At 42.8% G+C, this 21,663-nt stretch overlaps 1 protein-coding gene across 4 annotated transcripts in view; it reads left to right on the top strand.

The window, feature by feature from the left end:
* Window positions 1–14,472: 14,472 nt before the first annotated feature.
* Window positions 14,473–21,663, top strand: part of CCDC93 (coiled-coil domain containing 93) — an 89,539-nt gene continuing 82,348 nt past the window's right edge. For all 4 annotated transcript variants that reach the window (XM_021695794.1, XM_021695795.1, XM_021695796.1 and 1 more), the window contains exons 1-3: window positions 14,473–14,641; window positions 19,204–19,317; window positions 20,754–20,848. In XM_021695794.1, the coding sequence (XP_021551469.1) occupies window positions 14,600–14,641; window positions 19,204–19,317; window positions 20,754–20,848 (251 nt within the window). In that variant the 5' untranslated portion in view covers window positions 14,473–14,599. The remainder of the gene's footprint in view (window positions 14,642–19,203; window positions 19,318–20,753; window positions 20,849–21,663) is intronic.

The raw sequence follows: 21,663 nt of genomic DNA on the forward strand, positions 1-21,663 counted from the left end.
TTTCCTGACAGGCATCTGCATAATTGTAGGTGGTTGAATTTGTGGATTTTCTTTAACATTAGCTTCTCTTCCTTATGTTTCAGGTCCTGATTCTTATCCATAAAATGAGAGCCATTGTCTTAGCTTATAAAAAGAATTAACACCACTACCAATAACATTTTTTAAAAAGTCCGTTTTTTTTTCCACAAAAATTCTGGGTTCCTTCTCTTTGCCAGGCACTGTGTAAGGCCCATGGACATTCCAGCCAACAACACAGGCACATTCTCTGCAGTTTCATGAAGTTCACAGAGAAGAGGAGAGTTACATATATTGGGAGTAAAGAAGTTGTGGTACGTTCATACAATGGAATACTACAGCAGTAAAAGTAAAATGCCGCTAAACACAACAAGCTGGGTCCACCTCACAGCGACAATGGTGAGCATCTGGAGGAAGTTCAAGAACAGAAAAACTAGGCTACGGTGATAAAGGTTAGAAAAGAGAATCATCTATGGGGAGGGAGGGAAGGCACAGCCTTCTGGGATGTTGGCAATGTTTTATAGCTCAATCTACGTGGCAGTTCCTTGGATTTATACACCTGTAAACACTCCTCAAGATTTGGCACTTTACTGGGTGTATGTTATACCCCAATACCATGTTAACAAATATCCCCACATAGAACTAATCTTTGCTAAAAATGCTAGCAAGAAAAACTAGTGTTCCACAGAGGAACTGATCTGACCTGGGGGAGGTCTAGGATGGCTTCTGCAGGGAAGTCAGAAGAAGCTTCAAAGAGGGGTCAACAGAGATGAGCCTGCGGTAGGTGTTGAGAATAGCTGGGCCTCTGGGAGATCTGAGACCAGAAGGCCTGGGGCACAGGGAGCAGGAAGAAGGAGTGGTGTGAGGCAAGCGTGCAGAGGTGGGCTTGGGCCTAAGCCGGCAGCCACTTGGAGCCTATGTTAAGGTCATGGCACTGAGACCTATGGAGAGGCTTTCAAGGAGGAAACATACCACGGGTTACTTAGATGACAGTGGATGTTCCGTTCAGGTACTTTTCCTACTGGCTGGGTTGACAACTGAGGGTCTCTGGGTAGCAATACTTAACTTTCCAATTTGCATTTAGGGGAACCACTTATTTATTTATTTATTTATTTATTTATTTATTTATTTATTTAAAGATTTTATTTATTTATTTGAGAGAGAGAGACTGAGAGAGAGAGAGCATGAGGGGGGGAGGGTCGGGAGGGTCAGAGGGAGAAGCAGACTCCCTGCCGAGCAGGGAGCCCGATGCGGGACTCGATCCCGGGACTCCAGGATCATGACCTGAGCTGAAGGCAGTCGCTTAACCAACTGAGCCACCCAGGCGCCCCAGGGAACCACTTATTTAATAGAGACCATAACTTGCCTCCTTACTTTTTCTGTCCATCTTGCACAATACAGCAGTGCCAACTAAGTCAGTCTCTGACATACACACAGAATCAAGCATGGACACTCCTCTCCCAGATATAACCTCTGGGGGATGGACTACATCTAAATATACAGACCAAGACCTTTATGCATAACCAGCCAGCATGGTCAGCTAGTGTGCCATTGCTCAAACAGGCTTCCATGGGAACACCAGTGCTCCATGGAGCACCAATTGGTACTATAGTTAAACACGATTAAGAAACAGGAAGTGTTGGTGTGGAGGAAAAATCCTTATGCACTGCTGGCAGGAATGCAAACGGGTGCAGCCACTGTGGAAAACAGTATGGTGATTCCTCAAAAAATTAAAAACGGAACTACCATATGAGCCAGTAGTTCTGCTACTGGGTATTTACCCAAAGAAAACAAAAACACAAATTCGAAAAGGTGTATGCACCCCTCTGTTTATTGCAGCATTATTTACAATAGCCAATTATAGAAGCAGCCCAATATAATACTGTAAGTTAACTATACTAGAATTAAAAAAATCAAGAGATGTTGGGCACCTGGGTGGCCCAGTTGATTAAGTGTCTGCCTTCAGCTCAGATCATGATCCCAGAGTCCTGGGATCGAGTCCCTTGTCGGGCTCCCTGCAGAGCAGGGAGCCTGCTTCTCCCTCTCTCTCTCTCTCTGTCTTTCATGAATAAATAAATAAAATCTTTAAAAAAAAAGAAATTTATTTAAAAAATCGAGGGATGTAATAAAGATGTTCATTTGTACATATGAAAAAAATAAATACATTCAACCGGATACATTTTAAAAAATACTTGGTCAAAGTTGTACAGTTTTTCTATGGCAGGAGTTCTCACGGGGTTTCTTATGTTAATGTTATGATCCTCTAACAGGGGAAAACAACGTGCAACATTTCCAAACTTGTTTGAGCAGTGCAGCCCTCTCATGGGGTGAACTATATGAGCAATTCAAGTTATTATTCAGTGGAACACACGGTGGAAAGTGGTGATCTGAAGTCTGACAGCACAGGGGTCAGGTACTTTTTACTAGTTAGGGATTTATGGCATGATGACAAGCAACAATCTCCTTCATCTTAATTAATTTTTAGAATAAATGACAGAAAGCTGAGGTTGTTAGTTTATTCTTGTCTTTCACCAAGTTTTATTTCTTCCTTTACCGCTATCTGCTCATCTTCTGTATTTGTTCTTGGGAAGCTCATTCGTCTCCATTGGCTGTAGATTATTCTCTTCTCTGGTAATCTTAAGTACCTAAAAGACTTCCCTAACTCCTTATATCATTTGCAAGAAGCCTTATTGCTTCTTAACCCCTTTCAGAAATTACCAGAAAGCGACTCAGGCTCAGATCCCCATCCTAACGATCACTATTGACACGTGAAATAATGCTTTTCATATCTCAAGTCCAAAATCATGTTATCTGTTGTAGACAATTTTAGCGGAACAGACTGCAAGAACCCTAGAAATGTTAATTCTGCTGCATCTGACATATTGAGAATTTTTGGTATTCAACCCAGGCTTTGCATTTTCTTTGCAATTTTCAAAATGCACAGCCTCACACTCTCTTTCAAAGGCTCTGGTATTATCCAGAAGCAATTACGAAGAAAAACGAAATTACCTTTCGTCATTCTATCTATTCAGGGCCTTGGAAATGCAGACTGACAATGAGCTGACAATTATTTGCAATCCACTTTCAGTTAATTTCACCATAAATTGAGCCTGAGGACTGCTGACAAATAAAATATATTATTCATCTGAAAACATTCTCTTTGGGGCTCCAGATCTCCAATCTATTTCATTAGTGATCACGATCAAACTAAGTTGAGGATTGATTTATGCAATAGTTATCCCACTGCAATAATTAATTAGGAAAATAATAGTTTGGTGGAGCTTTGAAAAGGAGCAGTTTCTAAGGCTCTTTGATAAAATAGAAAACTTTTAAAATAATTATGAGGCAGTGTCCCTAAGGGAGTAGATACGCCTTGCCCTTGCCTATTTCCACAAGTCACTAGACTTAAATCACTGTCGGGGATAAGCTCCTTGAATCTCAGTTCAGTTCATCTAACAATTTTTTAGTGTGTGCTACATGCCAGGCACCACATGCTAAGTCTGTGAGTATTACAGAAATGGAGCAACCTCAATGAGTGCACATGGGCAGGTAACCATGTACGGTATTAATGGTCCTAATAAATGCTTATAATAGACATAATAGCAAAGGGCTTTTGCAGCCATAGAGGCTCCAGGGATTAATTCTGCCTGAATCATTGGGGAATGCTTCATGGGAGAAAGTGGCATTGGAACTGGTCCTACGACAATGGGTACACTTTCAATTGGGGCGGGGGTGAGGGGCTGTGGGCTGGAGGGAATGCAAGAGCGATACCAGGCAGAGAGAAGAGTATGAACAATTGCAAAGCACTAGGACAGTTCCAGGTGGGTTTGAGAAGAGGTAAGAAATCCAGGGTGGTTTGAGAGGTTAAGAGAGGAAGACATGTTGAGATCAAATTGTGAAAGGGGAGCCAAGTGCACAGACTATTTGCACTAAGTTGGTTTTTAAATCAGGCTCTGCTGGTCAAATGATACATCTGGTGGCAGTGTCATGAGATGAAGGAGTGCTGGAAGGTATGCTAATTGTTCTGATGAGAGCCAATAAAGAACTGTGGGAGAGGAAAATAAGGATGCAAGAAGGAAGTTGGGAATCATTCATTCATCCCCTTAGAAGTCAAGGCACGTTGACGTCAGAGTTTGGAAGGATCTCATAGGTGCTGAGGTCATGGAGGTTGTGAGCAAGAGATGGTGAGGAAAATAAATTATGAATTTAGTGTTAAAGTCTCAAGGAGGATAGGAGTGTCTTGGAAGGTGATAACAAGGGGGATGGGAGTGTCTTGGAAGGTGATAACAAGGGGGATGGGAGTGTCTTGGAAGGTGATAGAGGAGGAGGATGTTTCTTTTCTCTTTGGTTCACGTATTCATTCAAAAACCTGTCTTTGAAAACCTACTCTGCTGGGCACTGGGAGTACAGACACCAATAAGACACATTAACTCACCAACTTCAATCAAAAGGGGACTTACCATCTTCAGGCAGGAGAAGAACTCAAGGCTAGTTAACAGAACCATAAAGTGGAAAGCCATAGGATTCAGAACAATGTGCGTGTACAGATCAACAAGACCGTGTAAGGAAATGGGGGGAAATGCTGCAACTCCAGCTTTGTGTCACTTTTCCAAGCAGAAGACAAGACTGGAAAAGGGTAAACAGTGTGTATGCTATGACTTCACGCCCCTGAAGAACTTTTTCTAGGATATATCCATTTACATTTTATTTCTCAGAAATAGGTCACGTGTCTACTAATCTCCACGAAAAGCTGGGAACTGTAGAAATTAACTGAGCACATTTTTACACCCAATAGATTCTAGAAAGGGTGCAAGTGAGAATGAACATTACGTAGACAACTAGCAAGTCCATTTTGCATGTTTAAATATATTTTTATTCTATCATCCTGGTTGATTAAATTTTACCAGAGTATAGAATTCTAAGTTAACAGTAATTTTTCTTCAGAATTTTGAATGCATTGCTCCATTGTGTTCTGGCTTCCTGTGCTACTCTTGAGAAATTATGCCATTCAGATCCTCATTTCTTTGTTATGTGACCTGGTCTTTCTCTCTGTAAGTTCTCAGCATCTTCTCCTTATCTCTAGTGTCCTGAAATGTCGCTATGATGTGTGTGGGTATGGATCATTTTTCCACTCATTATACATGGCCCTTGGAGAGCCTTTTCAATCTGGACACTCCTTTATTGTTGCTTTGGAAATTCCCTCTCCTGTTGTCTTCTGTTACAATGTCTGACCTCCTGGATATTTCCATGGCTTTGTCTTCCAGCTCTTCTATAGGATTTTTAATTTCAGCTATCATTTTTCTCAAATTTCCAAGAGCTCTTTTTAAATATTCTCATGATTACTAATTATAATCTGTAATTATCTATAATTTCAATTATGTAATTAAGGTATGCCAGGCTGTTAAATGAGATTTTTAAAAATAAATTTGGAGTTTTGGCAAAGGCTCAAAGCCCAGAATGTAATGCACCCCCATATGCCAAAAGAAGATGCCAGATCATTCATCTAGGACTTACTATGAGACAATAAAATCCTGTTCCTCTGCCCTTAGCCCACCTCCTATCTCTACCCCATATATGAAAATAATACATATATACATACATAAGCAAACAAACAAATAAGGCTAGAGACTCTTTAGAGTAGGAATTTTTTTGAAGAGCTACATGTGGGGGAATGAACATTTAAAATAGGTATTTCTTTTCATCTCTTTCGCCAAGCAAGGGTCATGAACATACTCAAAACCCTGGGATGACCTGTCATGGATGGAGACCAATGTCTCAGCCACCAGCCAGCTTCTGCTGAGCTGCCGAAGCCTGAAGGCCTGCTCTGTGTTGCAGCCTGGGAAGAGGGTGGGGGGAAAGGGTGTCCTTGGGAGAACTAGACCCATGTCCTCTGAATTTAGGGGGGTCAGGTGGGTGGGGGACAGGAAGATTAGTGCCTTCTACTCACCTGAGGCTGCCTGGAGATGTCTGAGTAGAACAAAGAAGGGACCAGAGTGGAATGGCCTAAACTTCCATAGTCAGAGATTCACAAGTTCCCCCCCCCCCAGAACTAAGTAGGAACCAGCAAAGGAAGGGGGGGCTTTGCAAGGACCCCACCCAAGAGTTCTGCATCCTCAGAATGAGCTTGCACCAGGAGTATGTGGAAGGAGAATTAAGGGAACATCATGAGATGTCAGGTGCATGGTGCTTCACCTAGTAAAGTGAGGAGAACAGGGGAAAGTCAAAAGATACAAGGCAGTGGGAAAAAATCCTACAACCTGCCCCCCCTCCTCCGGAAAAGGGTCAGCTTTGGGGCACTTGCCACACAGAGGCATCAATGCCAAGTACAACAACCCAATCAAATACAATTTTCTTTTTCTCTCCTAATGGGAGGGGCAGAGGCATAAGTTAGTAAATGGGGCAAGAACAGAGGTGAGAGAGAGATAAAAGCATAGACCATGAGCCCCTACCTCCATTTTGTGGAATTCAAGGTTGGATCCAAGCTAGGAAAGGGGAGAAGGTATGAATTGGATGAAAAATTGAAGATTAGATTTGATGGGACTCTTTAATATCTGAGAAGGAGACTATTTTCATCTGCAAGTACCCAGAAGAGCCTTAGAATCTGAGCAAGATATCATCCAGGTGTGGGGGAAAGGACACCTAGCAGAAAAACTTTAAAGAAGATGGATAGGAAGAAAACCTGGTTGTTTCCTGATTATGCCTTATCAAGTGTAACCCGTTTAAATCAACTGGTTATAATAGCATTTTCATTTCCCTTTCCATTCTCTTGGCCTCTGTAGAATCATACTTTTGCCATCCTTTTATTTGGATTTCAAAAGAAAGAGAAGACAAACACATGTGTTCAGTCCCTTTTATAACCACAAGTCGATACAACTATACTTTTCTTTGCCCCAAGAGCTTCTTTTCTAGGAAAGACTAAGTTGGCCTACTGATACTCAGAATGAGAGGTTAACAGGTAGCAGGATAATCTCAAATTTCCACTTAAATGTTGAGCATATTCCACTTACATAAGCTTACGTAAGAAAAGAATTATAACTTGTAGCTACTGTTTGAACTCCTTTCTCTGAAAGGATAATCATTTCCTGTCACATCTGCCATCTGGTGGCCACTCTGATAAACACATTATGCTAATATCCCCACACTACATCTTTTCATCCATTCACCCATCAGGCCATCATCCAACCACCCATCCATTATCCATCCATCCATCCATCCATCCAACCATTCATCCACTCATCCATTCCTGGTGCACTTGTTTGAGGCAGGATCTAGGCATGCAGATAAATAGAGCATACACAGTCTTGTCCTTCTTTGAGGAGCTGACAATCTATGAGGAAAAAATTGTTTTTGAGAAATTTGTAAGAGCTCAGGCTATATCTTCAAGTCTGTATCTTCAACCTCTTTTTTTCAATTGGATTCTTCCTTGTAATTTAATAAAAGATACTTAAGTCTTTGCCAAAGAAAGCCAAAGAAACAAACCCTCCATCAATCATGCTACCCCAACCATCTTCCTATCATAGTCAAGCCTTTCCAGAGAGGAGTCAACACGCTCTCTGTCCCCTTTCTTGCCTCTAATTCACTTTAGTGCTTGTTTCTCTTTATTTTATTTTTAGTATATTTTGATTAAAATAATTTATATATGCAGAAGAATAATGTAATAATTGCCCATCTATTTATCATATGCTCTATCAAATATTGACATTATACCGCATTTGCCTCAGATCTTATTTCCCCTAAAAATAAAACGTTATAGAGTTGATGCCCTCCCTTCTGTTCCTCCTCCTCCTTCATCCTCTCCAGAGAAAACCATAATCATGAGTATAATTCTCATGCACGTTTTCACAACTTCACCACACGTTTCTGTATACAAAAGCATTGAATAATATTGAGTGTTTGTAAGCTTAGCAAATCATTATGAATGCTGTCTTCTTAAAAATTCACCTTTATATTTTTCATAGTTACCATGTTATATTCAAACATGTAACTCTAGATCATTTTCACTAGTGTATATTAACCCATGGAGATATCACAAATCATACATCCATTCTTCAGATGACTATTCGGTCATGTTAAGTACTTTTCTATCTCAAACCATGCTTGCCATGGACAGTGTCATGCACATCTCTTTATTCGCATGTGTAGTTCTTGAGAAGAGGGCCCTCTATCCTTCCCCCCATTCTAAAAAGTGAGGAAGAAACTCCCTAGGAATTCTCTCCACTGAGGGTCTTCACTGGCCCATCACATCCTCTGGCAACAAGAAAGTTGCTATGCCAAGCACCAGACTCGGTCATCTGTCCACACAACCCGAAAACAGAAGTGAGTCACCTTCCAAGTTGATCCCACTTGTAATGAGTCCACTTCTGAAGATCAAGAACAGCAACAGATTTTTTTTCCTCTATTAATGTAATTCAGATTTCTTTTCCTCTTATTTTTATTGCTATTAAGGGATGATACAATGGTTCAAATAAAGGATTATAATTTTTAGAGTGATGTTTTACAATTTTAGATTACTTAAAAGCAATCTTATAAACTCATGATTTCTGTGTTATTCTATTTGTGGATAGAGTAATTTTGTTGTTGTTAACAAGTCCAAAAAATAATCCAGAAACATGGCAGCAGTTTTTGTCTCTATTGAGACATGTGAAGGGTCTTAAGATAACGTTTTAGAAATCTACAATATATGTGTGAATCTTAAGAGTAAATTATTTCCATCTTATATGATTTCAAGATAATGAAAGCATAATGTATCTTTATTGCTAGTTAAGAAGTCCATTGATCCAGAAAAAACAGTATTCTTTGTCATCTCTTCTAAAGTAATTTTGGGTTTTCTCTTATTTACTTACAATGTTAATTTCCTGAGTGCATTGTTTCATTTTTTTCCCATTTCCAGACAGTGTCAGGGTTGGATTTTTGGTTGTGGCTGTTTACCAACTCCCCATAACTTGAAGAATAGTAGGAATTTTACATGAGCAGTCTTGCCACTGCGGACGTTTGAAACTCAAAGTCCATTTCTGTAGACCAAGGGCTGAATTGATTTCAGTGATAGGACTAAATGTTTACCAAACAATTTTTCTTAAGCAATATGACTGGTGCTTCAGTGAGATCCAAATTCCTTCTTTTATTTTTAAGATTTTATTTATTTATTTGAGAGAGAGAGAGAACGAGCACGAGAGGGAGGGAAGGGCAGAAGAAGGGAGAAGCAGACTTCCCACCGAGCAGGGAGCCCCATGTGGGGCTCGATCCCAGGACCCTGGGATCATGACCTGAGTCAAAGGCAGACACTTAACTGACTGAGCCAGCCAGGCGCCCCTATCCAAACCCCTTCTGATGGTCCCACAGGTCCTGCCTGATCTGGGCCCCACAGCCTCATCAACCACCTTGAGCCCTCTGTGCTCCAGCCCCTCAGGCACCCAGAGCTCCTCTGCTTGGCCATGCAGGTCCCTCAGCCTGAAATGCTTTTCCCTACTCCGTGTCTAACTCTTGCTCAACTCTAGGTCTCCAACGTCATGTCCTTGGAGAAACTTTCACTGACTTCTCACTCAAAATCGTACCTCCTGTTCCTCTTTTTCATCCCACCTTTTAACTTGCCATTAAGAGCACTGACTTCAACATGCAAACATATAGTTGTTGATATGATTATTTGTTGACTGCACGTTCATCCCACAACTCCACTGTTCATTTTCTGTATCCCGTGTTTGCCAGGCAGGGGATGGTATTTGGAGGGACAATTCTTCCTTGTACATATGGTGTATTAGTCAGGTGATGCCATGATGACCACACTTAGCAAACAACTCCAAATCTCAGTGCTCAGAACAAACATTGATATCCTGCTCACAGGGCTGGCTGGATTGAGCTGGGTTGGGGTTTCAGGTCCCCTCCCTTCTCTCATGTCTGTTTCTCAGTCAGAGGCCCAGGCCAGGGGAGCAGCAGCTGCCTGGGTAGGTTCTCCTGATGGATGGAATGACCGTAAGAGAGTGATGGAAACACAGAAGCGTTCTTAGCACCGCAGCCCAAACTGACACAATCCCATAGCTTCCCACATTCCTCTGGCCAAAGCAATTCTTATGACCCAAAGTCAATGCAGGAGCCTTGACATCCGTAACAGCTGGGTGCTAAACGTTGATAATACTTCCCAGTCACTGTGAAAACTCCAAATGCCCCCTTGGATGCTGAATCACTCCTGCCACCCTCACTGAAATTGCTTCTCAGTGCCTGGCACACAGTAGGCACTCGATGCATATTTGGCGAAAAATTAACTTTGCCAAATCACCCTCTAGAACCTTCATAAAAACTTACTTATTGACTAGGGAGTGCGATGGTGGTTTAATGTCCTTTAAACAGTAATTATTACTTTCATGCAAAGGTACCTCATTTTAATTTTTTAATTATTTAATGAGAATTTTTTTCATATGTTTAGTGACCATTTCTTTTAGAAATTCTCTCTTCAAGTCTTTTGTCCAATTTTTTTTCTTTCGCTCACTTTTGTATTAAATTTTTCTTTCTCATTTGTAAGAACTCTTGTCACAGGTAATGAATATTTTTCCAGTTTGCCTTTCAAATGTTTTACTGATTTTCTGACAGGACAGGCAGACATTGTTCCTATTTACCTAGCTTCATCTCACCCTTTTCTTGCATGGCTTGCTGCAGTAAACATTTTTACTGGCAACATCCTGTCACACAAAATGGACACATTAAAATGTATTTAACCACTCCCTTTCATGGGCTATTGACATGGTTTCCAGGTTTTTCTCTCACAAATAACATTGTGATGAAGATCTTTGTACATAAGCCCTAAAAGTGGCAGCATCACATCCAAGGATACTTTTTAAGTTCTTTTTTTTTTTTTTAAAGATTTTATTTATTTATTTGAGAGAGAGAGAATGAGAGACAGAGAGCATGAGAGGGAGGAGGGTCAGAGGGAGAAGCAGACTCCCTGCTGAGCAGGGAGCCCGGTGCGGGATCGATCCCGGGACTCCAGGATCATGACCTGAGCCGAAGGCAGTTGCTTAACCAACTGAGCCACCCAGGCGCCCCTACTTTTTAAGTTCTTGATACATTTTGCCAAATGACTCCTGAGACTCTACCCTCCAGGACCCACACCCCAGCTCCTCATACTACAGGTGCTGACGTGCCAGGCCCTGCTGATGAAGCCTTTACCAGCCAGCCTTGTCTGGTGGCAAGCAAGGTGAGAGAAGAAACAGTGGGTCTGGAGGGGGGCAGAGGTTGTCCAGAACATCCCAGATGTTCCTTCTGCCTGGAATGCTTTTCTCTGAGCTCTTTTCATGCGCCTTCTTGAGACTTAGATCTCCCCTCGAAAGGTGCCTGAGAGTCCTATCCTCATCCCTCCATCTGGAAGAGTCTTGGGCTCCAGCTATTCCCTATCATATTTTTCACTGGGTTTTTTTTTTTTTTTTTTTTTCCTGAAGAGCACTAATCTAGCCAATATTATCTCATTAAGTGGCATGTTTCATTTCTGGCAGTAACTATCTTGTCTGGCTTGCTGACTACAATTTCTCCAGCACCAGGAACTATTCCCTGGCACAGGGAAGAGTGGGGCTCAAATTGGCTGCTCATCGGAATCACCTGTGAAATTTTAAACATTTCAAATTTTAAAAATCTTGCCCCCCCAAAATAAGAAATTTTTAATTATTAAATCACTTTACCAAGAAAATGTGAGATCTCATTTTCTACGGGAGATACAGAATGCATGTGTGTGTGTGTGTGTGTGTGTGTGTGTGTGTGTGTGCGTGTGCGTGCTGGGTCGTGTCCAGAAGCAGAGGAGGTTTAGGTTTGCTTGCACGGCCCGGGCCTTCATTTTTTACTATAGAAATGTGATATGCTAAATATAGGATGGTGTGTTGTAAAACTTTACTGCTTGAGAATAGATTAGCATATGATTAAAAATTTTCAGGAAGAACTCATTTAACTTAAAGACTCTTAGCTCATTTATGGATCTTAAATTCTGTGTGCCACCGTGATCTATAAAGAAACTTCTGAAGTCACTGTTCACTACTGTTCTGCATGTAAAACAATACACGCCAAGGGAAAAAAATTCCCATATTTATGTCTCTCCCCAGACCAATTAAAGCAGAATCTCTGGGAGTAGAATCCAGACTTTGGTAGCTTTTAAAACTGCTCACATGATTCCAATGTGCAGCAAGTTTGAGAGCCACTGACATAGAAGTAATATTTGTTGGATGAATGAACGTTTGATAGATGAATAAAAGGACATCATGAATCAGAAATTTGGGGCTCTGGTCTCAGCACAGCCACTAACATGCTATGTGACCTAAACTGTGTCACTCTACTTCCCTAAACACACACTAGATGCCTTTAAGATCCCTTCCTTCTTTAAGACTTCATATACTCCTTCTTGGTCACAGCAAGAGCCAAGTTGGAAGGTCTAGGAGAAATGAGAACAAAATGATTGAGGCTTTCTAGAAAACTTCACTTAGGATAAAGGTAATCCTAACAGGAAGCTCTTTACTATCGCACCCCCCTTTTTTTTTTACCCAAAAAGGGAAACTATTTGTGAGGGTCCTGAGAATCTTGCACTTAGAAAAACATCACACAGCTCTGTACTGAATGTGCAAAGGAGAGAGAGAATGATCCCTAATCCCCAAAGATCCCACTAGGGTGACAAAATGTGTGTATGGGTACCCTGAGCCAGTGGAGAGAGACAGAGATGCATTTATTCCAAAGTCCTCACAAACCTCCTTCTCTGACATTGTCTGTTCAAGTTCTTCTCCAAAGCTGCACTGGGGCTCTGCTCTCAAACACAGGAAGCCCAGGCTTTCTTGACTGCTGCCATGGCCGTTTTGCTGGGATCTTTCAGGAAAAAAAAACAAAAAAAAGGCATGCTCCCAACCCAACTCTGCTACTGTCACCTCACACAGGCTGTAAAACTGGGAAAGTTAGCTGCTCATGTTTATTTAAACATTGCAAAGGCATTTACAACCGGGAACTTGCGTGTGGCCTACCTGAGTTTTATTATTCTCCAGACCCTATTCTCTGAACTACTTTATATACAGCTATTTAGGCTTGCCTGCTATGTGAGATTTTGTTATCTGTCCCCAGGCATCAATACTTTCTAGTCATTCAACAGCGGCCACAAATTACCCTCCATTCCCTCTCATCCTATACCACCTCAGGGAAGGGCGATTTTAAAATTACAAAAATAAATACATTTGGGAAGTTGAGAATGGGTGCCTTAAAAATTGAGATTCATTGGCTTCCCAATGGGTGAGTTCAAGATGTCACATAACTCTGCTAAGAGAGTTCCCGTTTCAACACCTTAATTTCCTTATTCAATTTTCTCAAATTTGGGCTGCCTGGCACACAGTTTTGTTAGCAGTATTAGCAAACTGCATTTAAGAAGGAAATGGCCGTTCTTAGGGCCTTTGAGACCACATGGGTATTGGGTCAGGACAAACTCCAGGAAAAGTACCAAAAAGCCCAAAGAATTCCTTCAAGGACAAACATTTACTGAGTATCTACTTATTATGCTAGGTATGCAGAGAGGAAACACACACACACACACACACCTCTTGATCTCTAGGAGCTCAGAGCTTCACATTCCCCACTCCCTCATCCGCCCTCCCCCAACACACAGAGGGAACGATTTCTTATACAGCAAATTTTCATGTCACCTCTTTCTTCATCGCTAAAACGAAATAAATAAATTTTAAAAAGCTGGAGAAGCCCCTATGAAGCAAGTGAGGGTTTGGAGGGGGTCTTGTGGCCCTGGAGACAACCCTTTTAAAATATAACTGCCATCCATCTTCTGGGACAGACAAGGGGTGCATCTTGTAAGCGACGTAGCAGCTAAAATGACGTCAAAACCGAGTTGCACTCTCAGAGATGACCTTTTCCTAAGAAACACTCAGAGCTAGGGATGTTGGGGGAAGGGGGATATTATCCCAAACCAGGTTTCCTGGGAAACAAGACGCACTGGCTGGAACACTGTGGAAGCAGCGGGCGTGCAGCCTTTCTCGGGGGCTCCGTTCCCTGGTCCGGATATACAGCGAGAAGTTTGCCCAAGTGCGCGTGAAGCAGAGAACACCCCGATTCAGCTAGAACCGGGCCGGGGTCTGGAATTCCCAAACGCATTCATGCTGGAATTCCAACACCAGAGCGAGGGGGCTTCCGAAGTCCGGCTCACGGAGCTGACAGCACCCCCACTTGGGGCATCCGATGCCTGTGAAACGCCGAAAGGGAGCCAAAATGCAAAATTTCCCCGAGATGAAGGAATCGCCCCTTTTGTAAAGCACCTCGGAGAACACTGCGGAGCTCTAGAGAGAGGCTCCCGCGAACACCGGCCGGAGAGCCCAGCGGGACAGTAGCTCCCACATCCCCAGCCGACCGGCCTTGCCCCGGGCTGCTCTAACGCAGGCGCAGTTGCGCCGCGCTCGCGTCCCAGCGCGCATGCTCCGCCGGGCCGCCGAGCTCCCGGCCGGCGGCGGCGGCAGCGGCTGCGGAGGAAGTTTCCGCTTTGCCTCCACCCCGGTAGCAGCTTCGCGGCCGGGGACAGCTTCCTCCGGACGCTCCGCGAGCTTTGCTGCCGCCGCACGTCTGTCACAGGACCATGGGGTTGCCCAAGGGGCCGGAGGGCCAGGGTCTCCCGGAGGTAAGGACCTCCCTCTCCCTGACACGTCCGGGTTCTTGGGAGAGGGCCGAGCCCGCGGGGCGGCGGGCAGAGCGGGGCCCGGGCAACGTTTGGGGCGCCCCGCCCCCTTCTCAGGTGTGTCCCCCGCGGGGAGAGCTGGCCCTGTGCGCCGGGGACCGAGCAGGTCCCCCTGCCTGGGCGGGGGCGGGGACAAACTTCAGCCGCTCTCGGGTCCCCCGGGACGGAGGTGGTCTTTGAGCCCAATACCTAGCCCCACGCAGCCCCAGACGCCGCGGGGCCCGGGGTCCCACTTCTCCCAGGCAGTGTCCCCCGACTCCTAGCGCCGCAGGGCTCCCTCGAAGCCCGGGGCTGCTGCGCCCTGGGAGTCACGAGACGCGTGCTAGGACGGTCCGGGCTCGGGTTGTGCAAAGGGCGGTGACCTTGTGGCGCCTGCTGCCGCCTCGAGGGGCGGCGGGGTCCCGACGGCCCGCCCCACTCGCCTCGGTGCGTGCAGGGAATGCACACCAGACCCTTGTAGCAGCAGGAAGTTTGGGAACCGTGCACGCATTGGCTCGTGTGCTGGAGGCTACGCGCTGTCCGGTGGGGCTGTGTGGCCCGGCAGAGCGCCTGGCGGAAGCATTGCTGCTTCCCCAGAACGTAGCGGGTGCCTTTCCTTACAGAGGTGTTTGTTATTAAATACTCACTGGATCCTGAGAGATAGGATAATCAGTGGTTTCCGGATTTCCACATTGGCTAGGAATAAAGGGAACGTGCATTTCCTTTTGGCTGCAAGTGTCATATAGCTAGGTGGTTTGCAGGTGTCTTCTTTTCCAGTCGATTTACTCCAAAGCTAAGTCTAGAGTACTAGATTCTGGAAAGAAATGGAACCCACACTGCACCTCTACCCCCCTCCTAAAGTTCTGAAGCAGGCATTTGGCAGGAGGACTGATACCTTGACATGCTGAGTGGTTCCTTCGCTTTCAACTGCCTGTCATCCCATCCACCCACCCCCCTGCCAATCCTCAATTCTTTCATCCCACAAGTATCCAGTAATTGAGGGATCACTGTTCTGTGCATAAAGGCTGGGGATATAGTGATGGAAGGACAGACTTATCTGTCAGTGTATGCTCCCAGAATGTAAGTCCATTTTGTTGTAACCTTAGGAAAACCTAAGAAATGTCATGTTGTCAGAACCCTTGTATTAGGTAAAACCTTACATGCAAATTACATCGATGGAATGGGGGATTGTGAAGACAGAACTGTATCCTGGTATTTGATATTTCTTTTTTTGGTCACTTATTTATTTTATGCTCTCATCAAGTTTTTGCCTGGCCTTTTGCTACAGACTCCTGTCTGGCCTCTCAGGTTTCACCTTAAATCCCTCCAATTCAGTATCCCACAGTACTATAAATGGGGGAGGGGGGGAGTCTTTTTTTTAAAAAGATTTTATTTATTTATTTGACAGAGAGAGACAGCAAGAGAGGGAACACAAGCAGGGGGAGTGGGAGAGGATGAAGCAGGCTTCCCGCTGAGTAGGGAGCCCTGATGGATCCCAGGACTCTGGGATCATGACCTGAGCCGAAGGCAGACGCTTAATGACTGAGCCACCCAGGCGCCCCAATGGGGGGTCTTTCTAAAGTAAAAAACAACATGATCCTCTGAGTCCTTCATTTAACCCTTCTCTGACTGCCAGGAGGCTGGGTCTGATTTGTCACTTTTCTAGGAACCTAAGACAGTTCTTGGCAATTAGGAGGCATACAGGATAGATATAGTTAAATTACTATCATTTAGTTCAAAGACCAGTACATATGACTATGGATAGTCTGTGTCATTAAGCTGTCACTAATCCAGTTAATTCCTTAAATTCAATTTTTTAAACCCTTTACTGTATGTCTGTGAAGGATAGGAAGATAGCTAGAATTGGCCCTGCCTTCCAGCTTCCGTGAACTACAGTACAGAGCAAATGAAAATTTAGTGTGCCTGGCTTAAGAGCTCACAGTCTTTCATCTTTATCAGAATTTTAGTTTTTTAACAATGGATGTATTAACCAATCTGATGGCTTTTTATACCCTCAAGAGAGGGTATTCTTTCAGTCACTATGTGTTAGCCAGTGGCCCTTTCTCATTTTGTTTCAGTATTAATCTGTGAAGTGAATGTGGAGTCTTATTAACATTCTCCATTCAGTGTCTTGCACCAAGAAGTTATTTCACAGGTTATATTGCAAAAGTGTACATACTTCTCCATTCTGGGGGTGAGTGGTTAAAAAAAATGGGCCATGCATCTGCCTTGGGGTTGGCCAGTGGGTGTTCATTAGGTACAAGGCAAAGCAGGAATGATCCTCCTGGGATGAAATGTCCTCTTCTTGGAAGTGTTTTCATGATAAGTGATGATTGAACAAATGAAGTTTTCTGTTTTACATCCTAGGAGTTTAAAGAAAATCCTTTATCATCCCATTTTTCTCTTCTACTCCATCTTTGTGAACCATATTGCTCTTTACCTTCTCATTTCTTTGAGTCTCCCCACTTAGAGATGTTGCTTAACTATACCACATCTTTTGCAAAGGAAGAGAAGGTGTGAATAATTCATATTACTTTATTTTTCATGTCCCCTAAGAACCAGGGGCTACTTTGATAGGCTGGACCAAGGTGATTTGAGAGAGGAGTAAAACAGGCTGTCACCTGTACCACCTCCTATTGCAAGAGATTGTCAATCACTTTAATAATTCTTTGTTCAACTGTTTGTTAATCTGTAAGCTCCCTCTCCTGGCATTTGTACTTCAAAATAAACTTGAATTTCCATTATCAGTGTCATGACTATGAAAACATTTTGTTAATCCATGACTGGCATAGGTCATGCACTTTATGTGATGATTGAACATGTCATTCCATATTTAATTGTCCTTTGAGCCTAATGCTACTTCAGAAGAGGTGTTAAACATGACTGATATATGGGTTTTCCTGATCCAGCTAATAGCCCATTTCAAAAGACAGGCATATATATTAACACCAGACATTTTACTCAGAAGAGGTTGCAACTTAATTGTATGAATGGCAAGAACTATAAATAAAATAGAGATGCAGAGGAGTGACCATTTCAGGCTGCATTTGTCAGGGTTGGCATCAAATAGGAGCTAGAATTTGAAGCTGGTTTCTGGGTGGCTAGAGAGTATCAGAAGGGAAGGGGTGTGAACAGTGAAGAAAGGGGAATGAGCCATGCTTGAGGTTGGCCATAACCATAACTGGATTGTTTTGGAGGGAGGTAAAGGATGAAGCTGAAAAGATAGGTTGCAGCCAAAGATCTGAATGCCAAACCAAAAACTTTGGAGTCTATCTTACAGACAGTGTATGATGTGTTAATGATAAGGACTGGGGGATGAGCTAAAGAGGGAGGATGTGAAAGCTGTGATTTAGGAAGGAGTGAGGAAAACAGATTACTAGAAGAAAGATTGAGAGGCTATTGCAATAGTCCTGGCATGAAGAGTAACTAAAAGGGAAGAGGGTAAATGTGACATGTATAAAGGAAGAGTTCACAGGCATTGTTGGGTGAGGGATAGTTAGAGGTGGGTACAAGAATTTGAGCCAGCTACACATTGGCCGTGTTTTATATAGAGAACTGGTTTTTTATGTTCTGCAGTAACGGAAGAAAGGAAAGGTACCGTTCATGAAAGTAGATGGAGGCAGAAGTACTAGAATATTTCAGTTGTTTTTAAGTTGTAGATCAACACCTGGGAGTGAAGGTAAGATACAACTTAACTTCTTAAAATTAGATCCCTATTCATACATTAGATGAATTTATTATTTTTAAGGCAATCCCATTATGTGGCAGTAATCATCCTTCAGTGTATCTAGGTTGAAAGCCCTCCTTGTATTTGCTTTAGAGATCCAAAAGAGAAGTGCAGAGAAAGATACATACTTGAACTCTCTTCTTTGTTCTTGCCCTGTTTGTCAGTAGCTTCTGGGACCAAGATGTGCATAAAGTTTAAAACAACAACAACAAAAAAAAAACCTTTTTTTTTTTTTTTTTAAGATTTTATTTATTATTTATTTGACAGAGAGAGACACAGCGAGAGAGGGAACACAAGCAGGGGGAGTGGGAGAGGGAGAAGCAGGCTCCCCGCAGAGCAGGGAGCCCGATGCGGGACTCGATCCCAGGACTCTGGGATCATGACCTGAGCTGAAGGCAGTCGCTTAACCAACTGAGCCACCCAGGCGCCCACAAAAAAACCTTCTTTTTGTCTGTAAGGAGTTTATAATTTAGTCGGGAACCTGTCAAGTAAACAGTGTGTTAGAGAACAGGGAGGTAATGTGCTGTAATCTTCCTATCCCTGGATTCCTTCAGCACCAGATGAATAATCTGTACTACCTGTGTGTTTTCTCCTACTACGTCTGACGATTAACACAGCTCATTGAGGCCTGAGGACGCTGTTCTTTATGGCAGCCTTGTGTCCCCACGCTCCTGCATGAACAGTGAGACAGCCAATGTCACCTGCTCCTTAGCTGTTAAATTGTGGCATCAGGGGATACACCTGGTGTTCCTTTATTTAAGTTAGCTTTTACCAGCCTAACTTTTAACTTTTGTTTTAGGTAGAAACAAGAGAAGATGAAGAACAAAATGTCAAGCTGACTGAAATTCTGGAGCTTTTGGTTGCAGCTGGGTATTTCAGGGCAAGAATTAAAGGCTTATCACCTTTTGACAAGGTAAGGGGAAACCTTTCTAACCATTAGGCTGTGTTTTGTTGGGACGGAATGGTTTACCAGGGCAGAGAAAAGAGGGAGGGATTGTGTTTTTACTTTCTCCAGTGTCCATGTTTCTCTGTGATTCAGGTTTGTTACTAGAAATGTTCCAATTTCCTATTACAAGAAAATAAAAATGTATCAGTAGATATGCCTTGAATTCCTTTTCTGTGTACAGAGCTTTGGGAAGTACAAAAAAGCATTAGAAATAGTTCTTCCTTTTAAGGAACTTACAGTTTGAGTGGAGAGATAAAAGTTATGTAAGATAAAATCTGAGTTAATAAGGAGCTGTCAGTGTGCTCACAATTGCCACATATTCTAATGATGGTAAATTTTGAATTTGGAGGAAAGAGAAGTCACTATGGGATAAAGTCTGTTAATTCAGCAGAACCTTCGAGAATCATGCACAAGGCATAGTAATAAGTGTTGAGGGCACAGAGATCAGACCAAGGCCCTGTACTCAAAGAGCCCAGCTTCTATAGAATAGGGAAGGAAGACAAGTAAAGCAACATACATAGAATCAGTGTCACGATGCAGTAAGTGCAGCAGAAATGAAGCTTCCAGATCAGACAGAGCAGGCCAGGAAATCTTCCCGGTGGAAGAAAGTGTTGAGTGCTCCAGTGGGCCATGGCCTGGCTTTGCATAACAATCACTGTGGACTATTTTATAATACAGATGTTGAGGGCTCACCGTTTGATAGTTTGGTTAGATCTAGACTGGGGCCTGGAATCTGTATTTTATAGGCATCTCACATGTGTCTAAACACAGCCAGAGATCAGAGTTCCCATCAGGCTATATCTGAAAAGGATTTTGTTTCAGGGTGGTTTTTTAACCTCGGTCTCATTTGCATCTCTGAGAAGTCCTCTGAGAAAAGTAGAGCAGGGATTCTCCTCTCCTTTAGATACATGAAAAAAACAAGATGTGTGGAAATTCAGTAATGAGCCACAAATGTCAGCCTTGCTACTAACCTGTCTGATCTGCAAAACACATAATTCCTCTGGAATCTGGCACTTACCCGAAACTGGATTAAGACTTCTCCTGGCTGAGAATTAATGTCCATCCCCCTCAGTATAAAGAGGATCTGTGAATGATATGTCCATTTCATAATATAAGTCAGCTACTCGGTCACACTAGCCACATTTCAAGCGTTCAGTAGCTGTATGTGTATTGGACAGTATGGACACAGAACATTTCCATTGCTGCAGAAGTTTTATTCAGTGGTGCTATTTTAGATGAATTGTAGTTGTTGGAGTCAGAAGGACACATGTACTCTCTCTCTAAAGATACATACTTTGTATGGTCATTGATTCTATAAAAACTTATATTTTTTTCTCCCTTCCATTTCTTCCCCTCTCCCCAAACTAGAATGAGAAAACAGATATTTTCTTTGTGTCTTGCAGGTAGTAGGAGGAATGACTTGGTGCATTACCACTTGCAGCTTTGACATAGACGTTGATTTGCTTTTTCAGGAAAACTCCACAATAGGACAAAAAATGTAAGTTATCAGAGTTTGCCACGGAAGAGCCTAAAGGGGAGAAGGGAGCTGACTTCTGAGAGTCTACTATGTGTCAGAAGTTGTGCTAGATGCTTCACATACTTCATTTTAATTTTCATTGCAACAGGTATTATCACAGTTTTATAGATTATGAAATGGAGGTTGATAGAAGCCACGGTCACACAGCTAGCCTATAAGTCCTTTAATGCTCAGACTGTTTCTAACACTTTCTCTCTCTCTCTCTTTTTTTCTAGTTTCTCTGAAAGATTATCGTCACATAACATTGTATTAATTTAAGGTGTACAGCATAATGATTTGGTATATGTATTGCAAAATGATCACCACAGTAAGTTTAGTTAGCATCCATCACCTCATATAGTTATAAATGTTTTTTCTTGTGATGTGAACTTTTTCTTATCACAACTTTATATGAACTTTCTTATCACGACTTTTTCTTGTGATATGAACATCTACTCTCTTGGCAACTTTCAAATATACCGTACAGTATTGTTAACTCGAGGCTCCTTGCTGTACATCACATCCCCAGGACATATCTATCTTATAACTGCAAGTATCTTTTGTACTTTTTGTCTCCCTTCACCCGTTTCCCTCACCCCCCACCCTTCACCTCTGGCAACCACCAGTCTGTTCTCTATTTCTATGAATTCAGTCATTTTGGACTCCATATACACATGAAATCATACAGTATTTGTTTTTCTCTGACTTCTTTCACTTCGCATAATGCCCTCAAGGTCCATCTATGTTGCTGCATATAGCAGGATTTCCTTTTTTCTTTTATGGCTGAATAATGTTCC

The sequence above is a fragment of the Neomonachus schauinslandi genome, chromosome 3 (assembly GCF_002201575.2).
Source record: "Neomonachus schauinslandi chromosome 3, ASM220157v2, whole genome shotgun sequence".
In the NCBI taxonomy this organism is placed as follows: domain Eukaryota; kingdom Metazoa; phylum Chordata; class Mammalia; order Carnivora; family Phocidae; genus Neomonachus; species Neomonachus schauinslandi.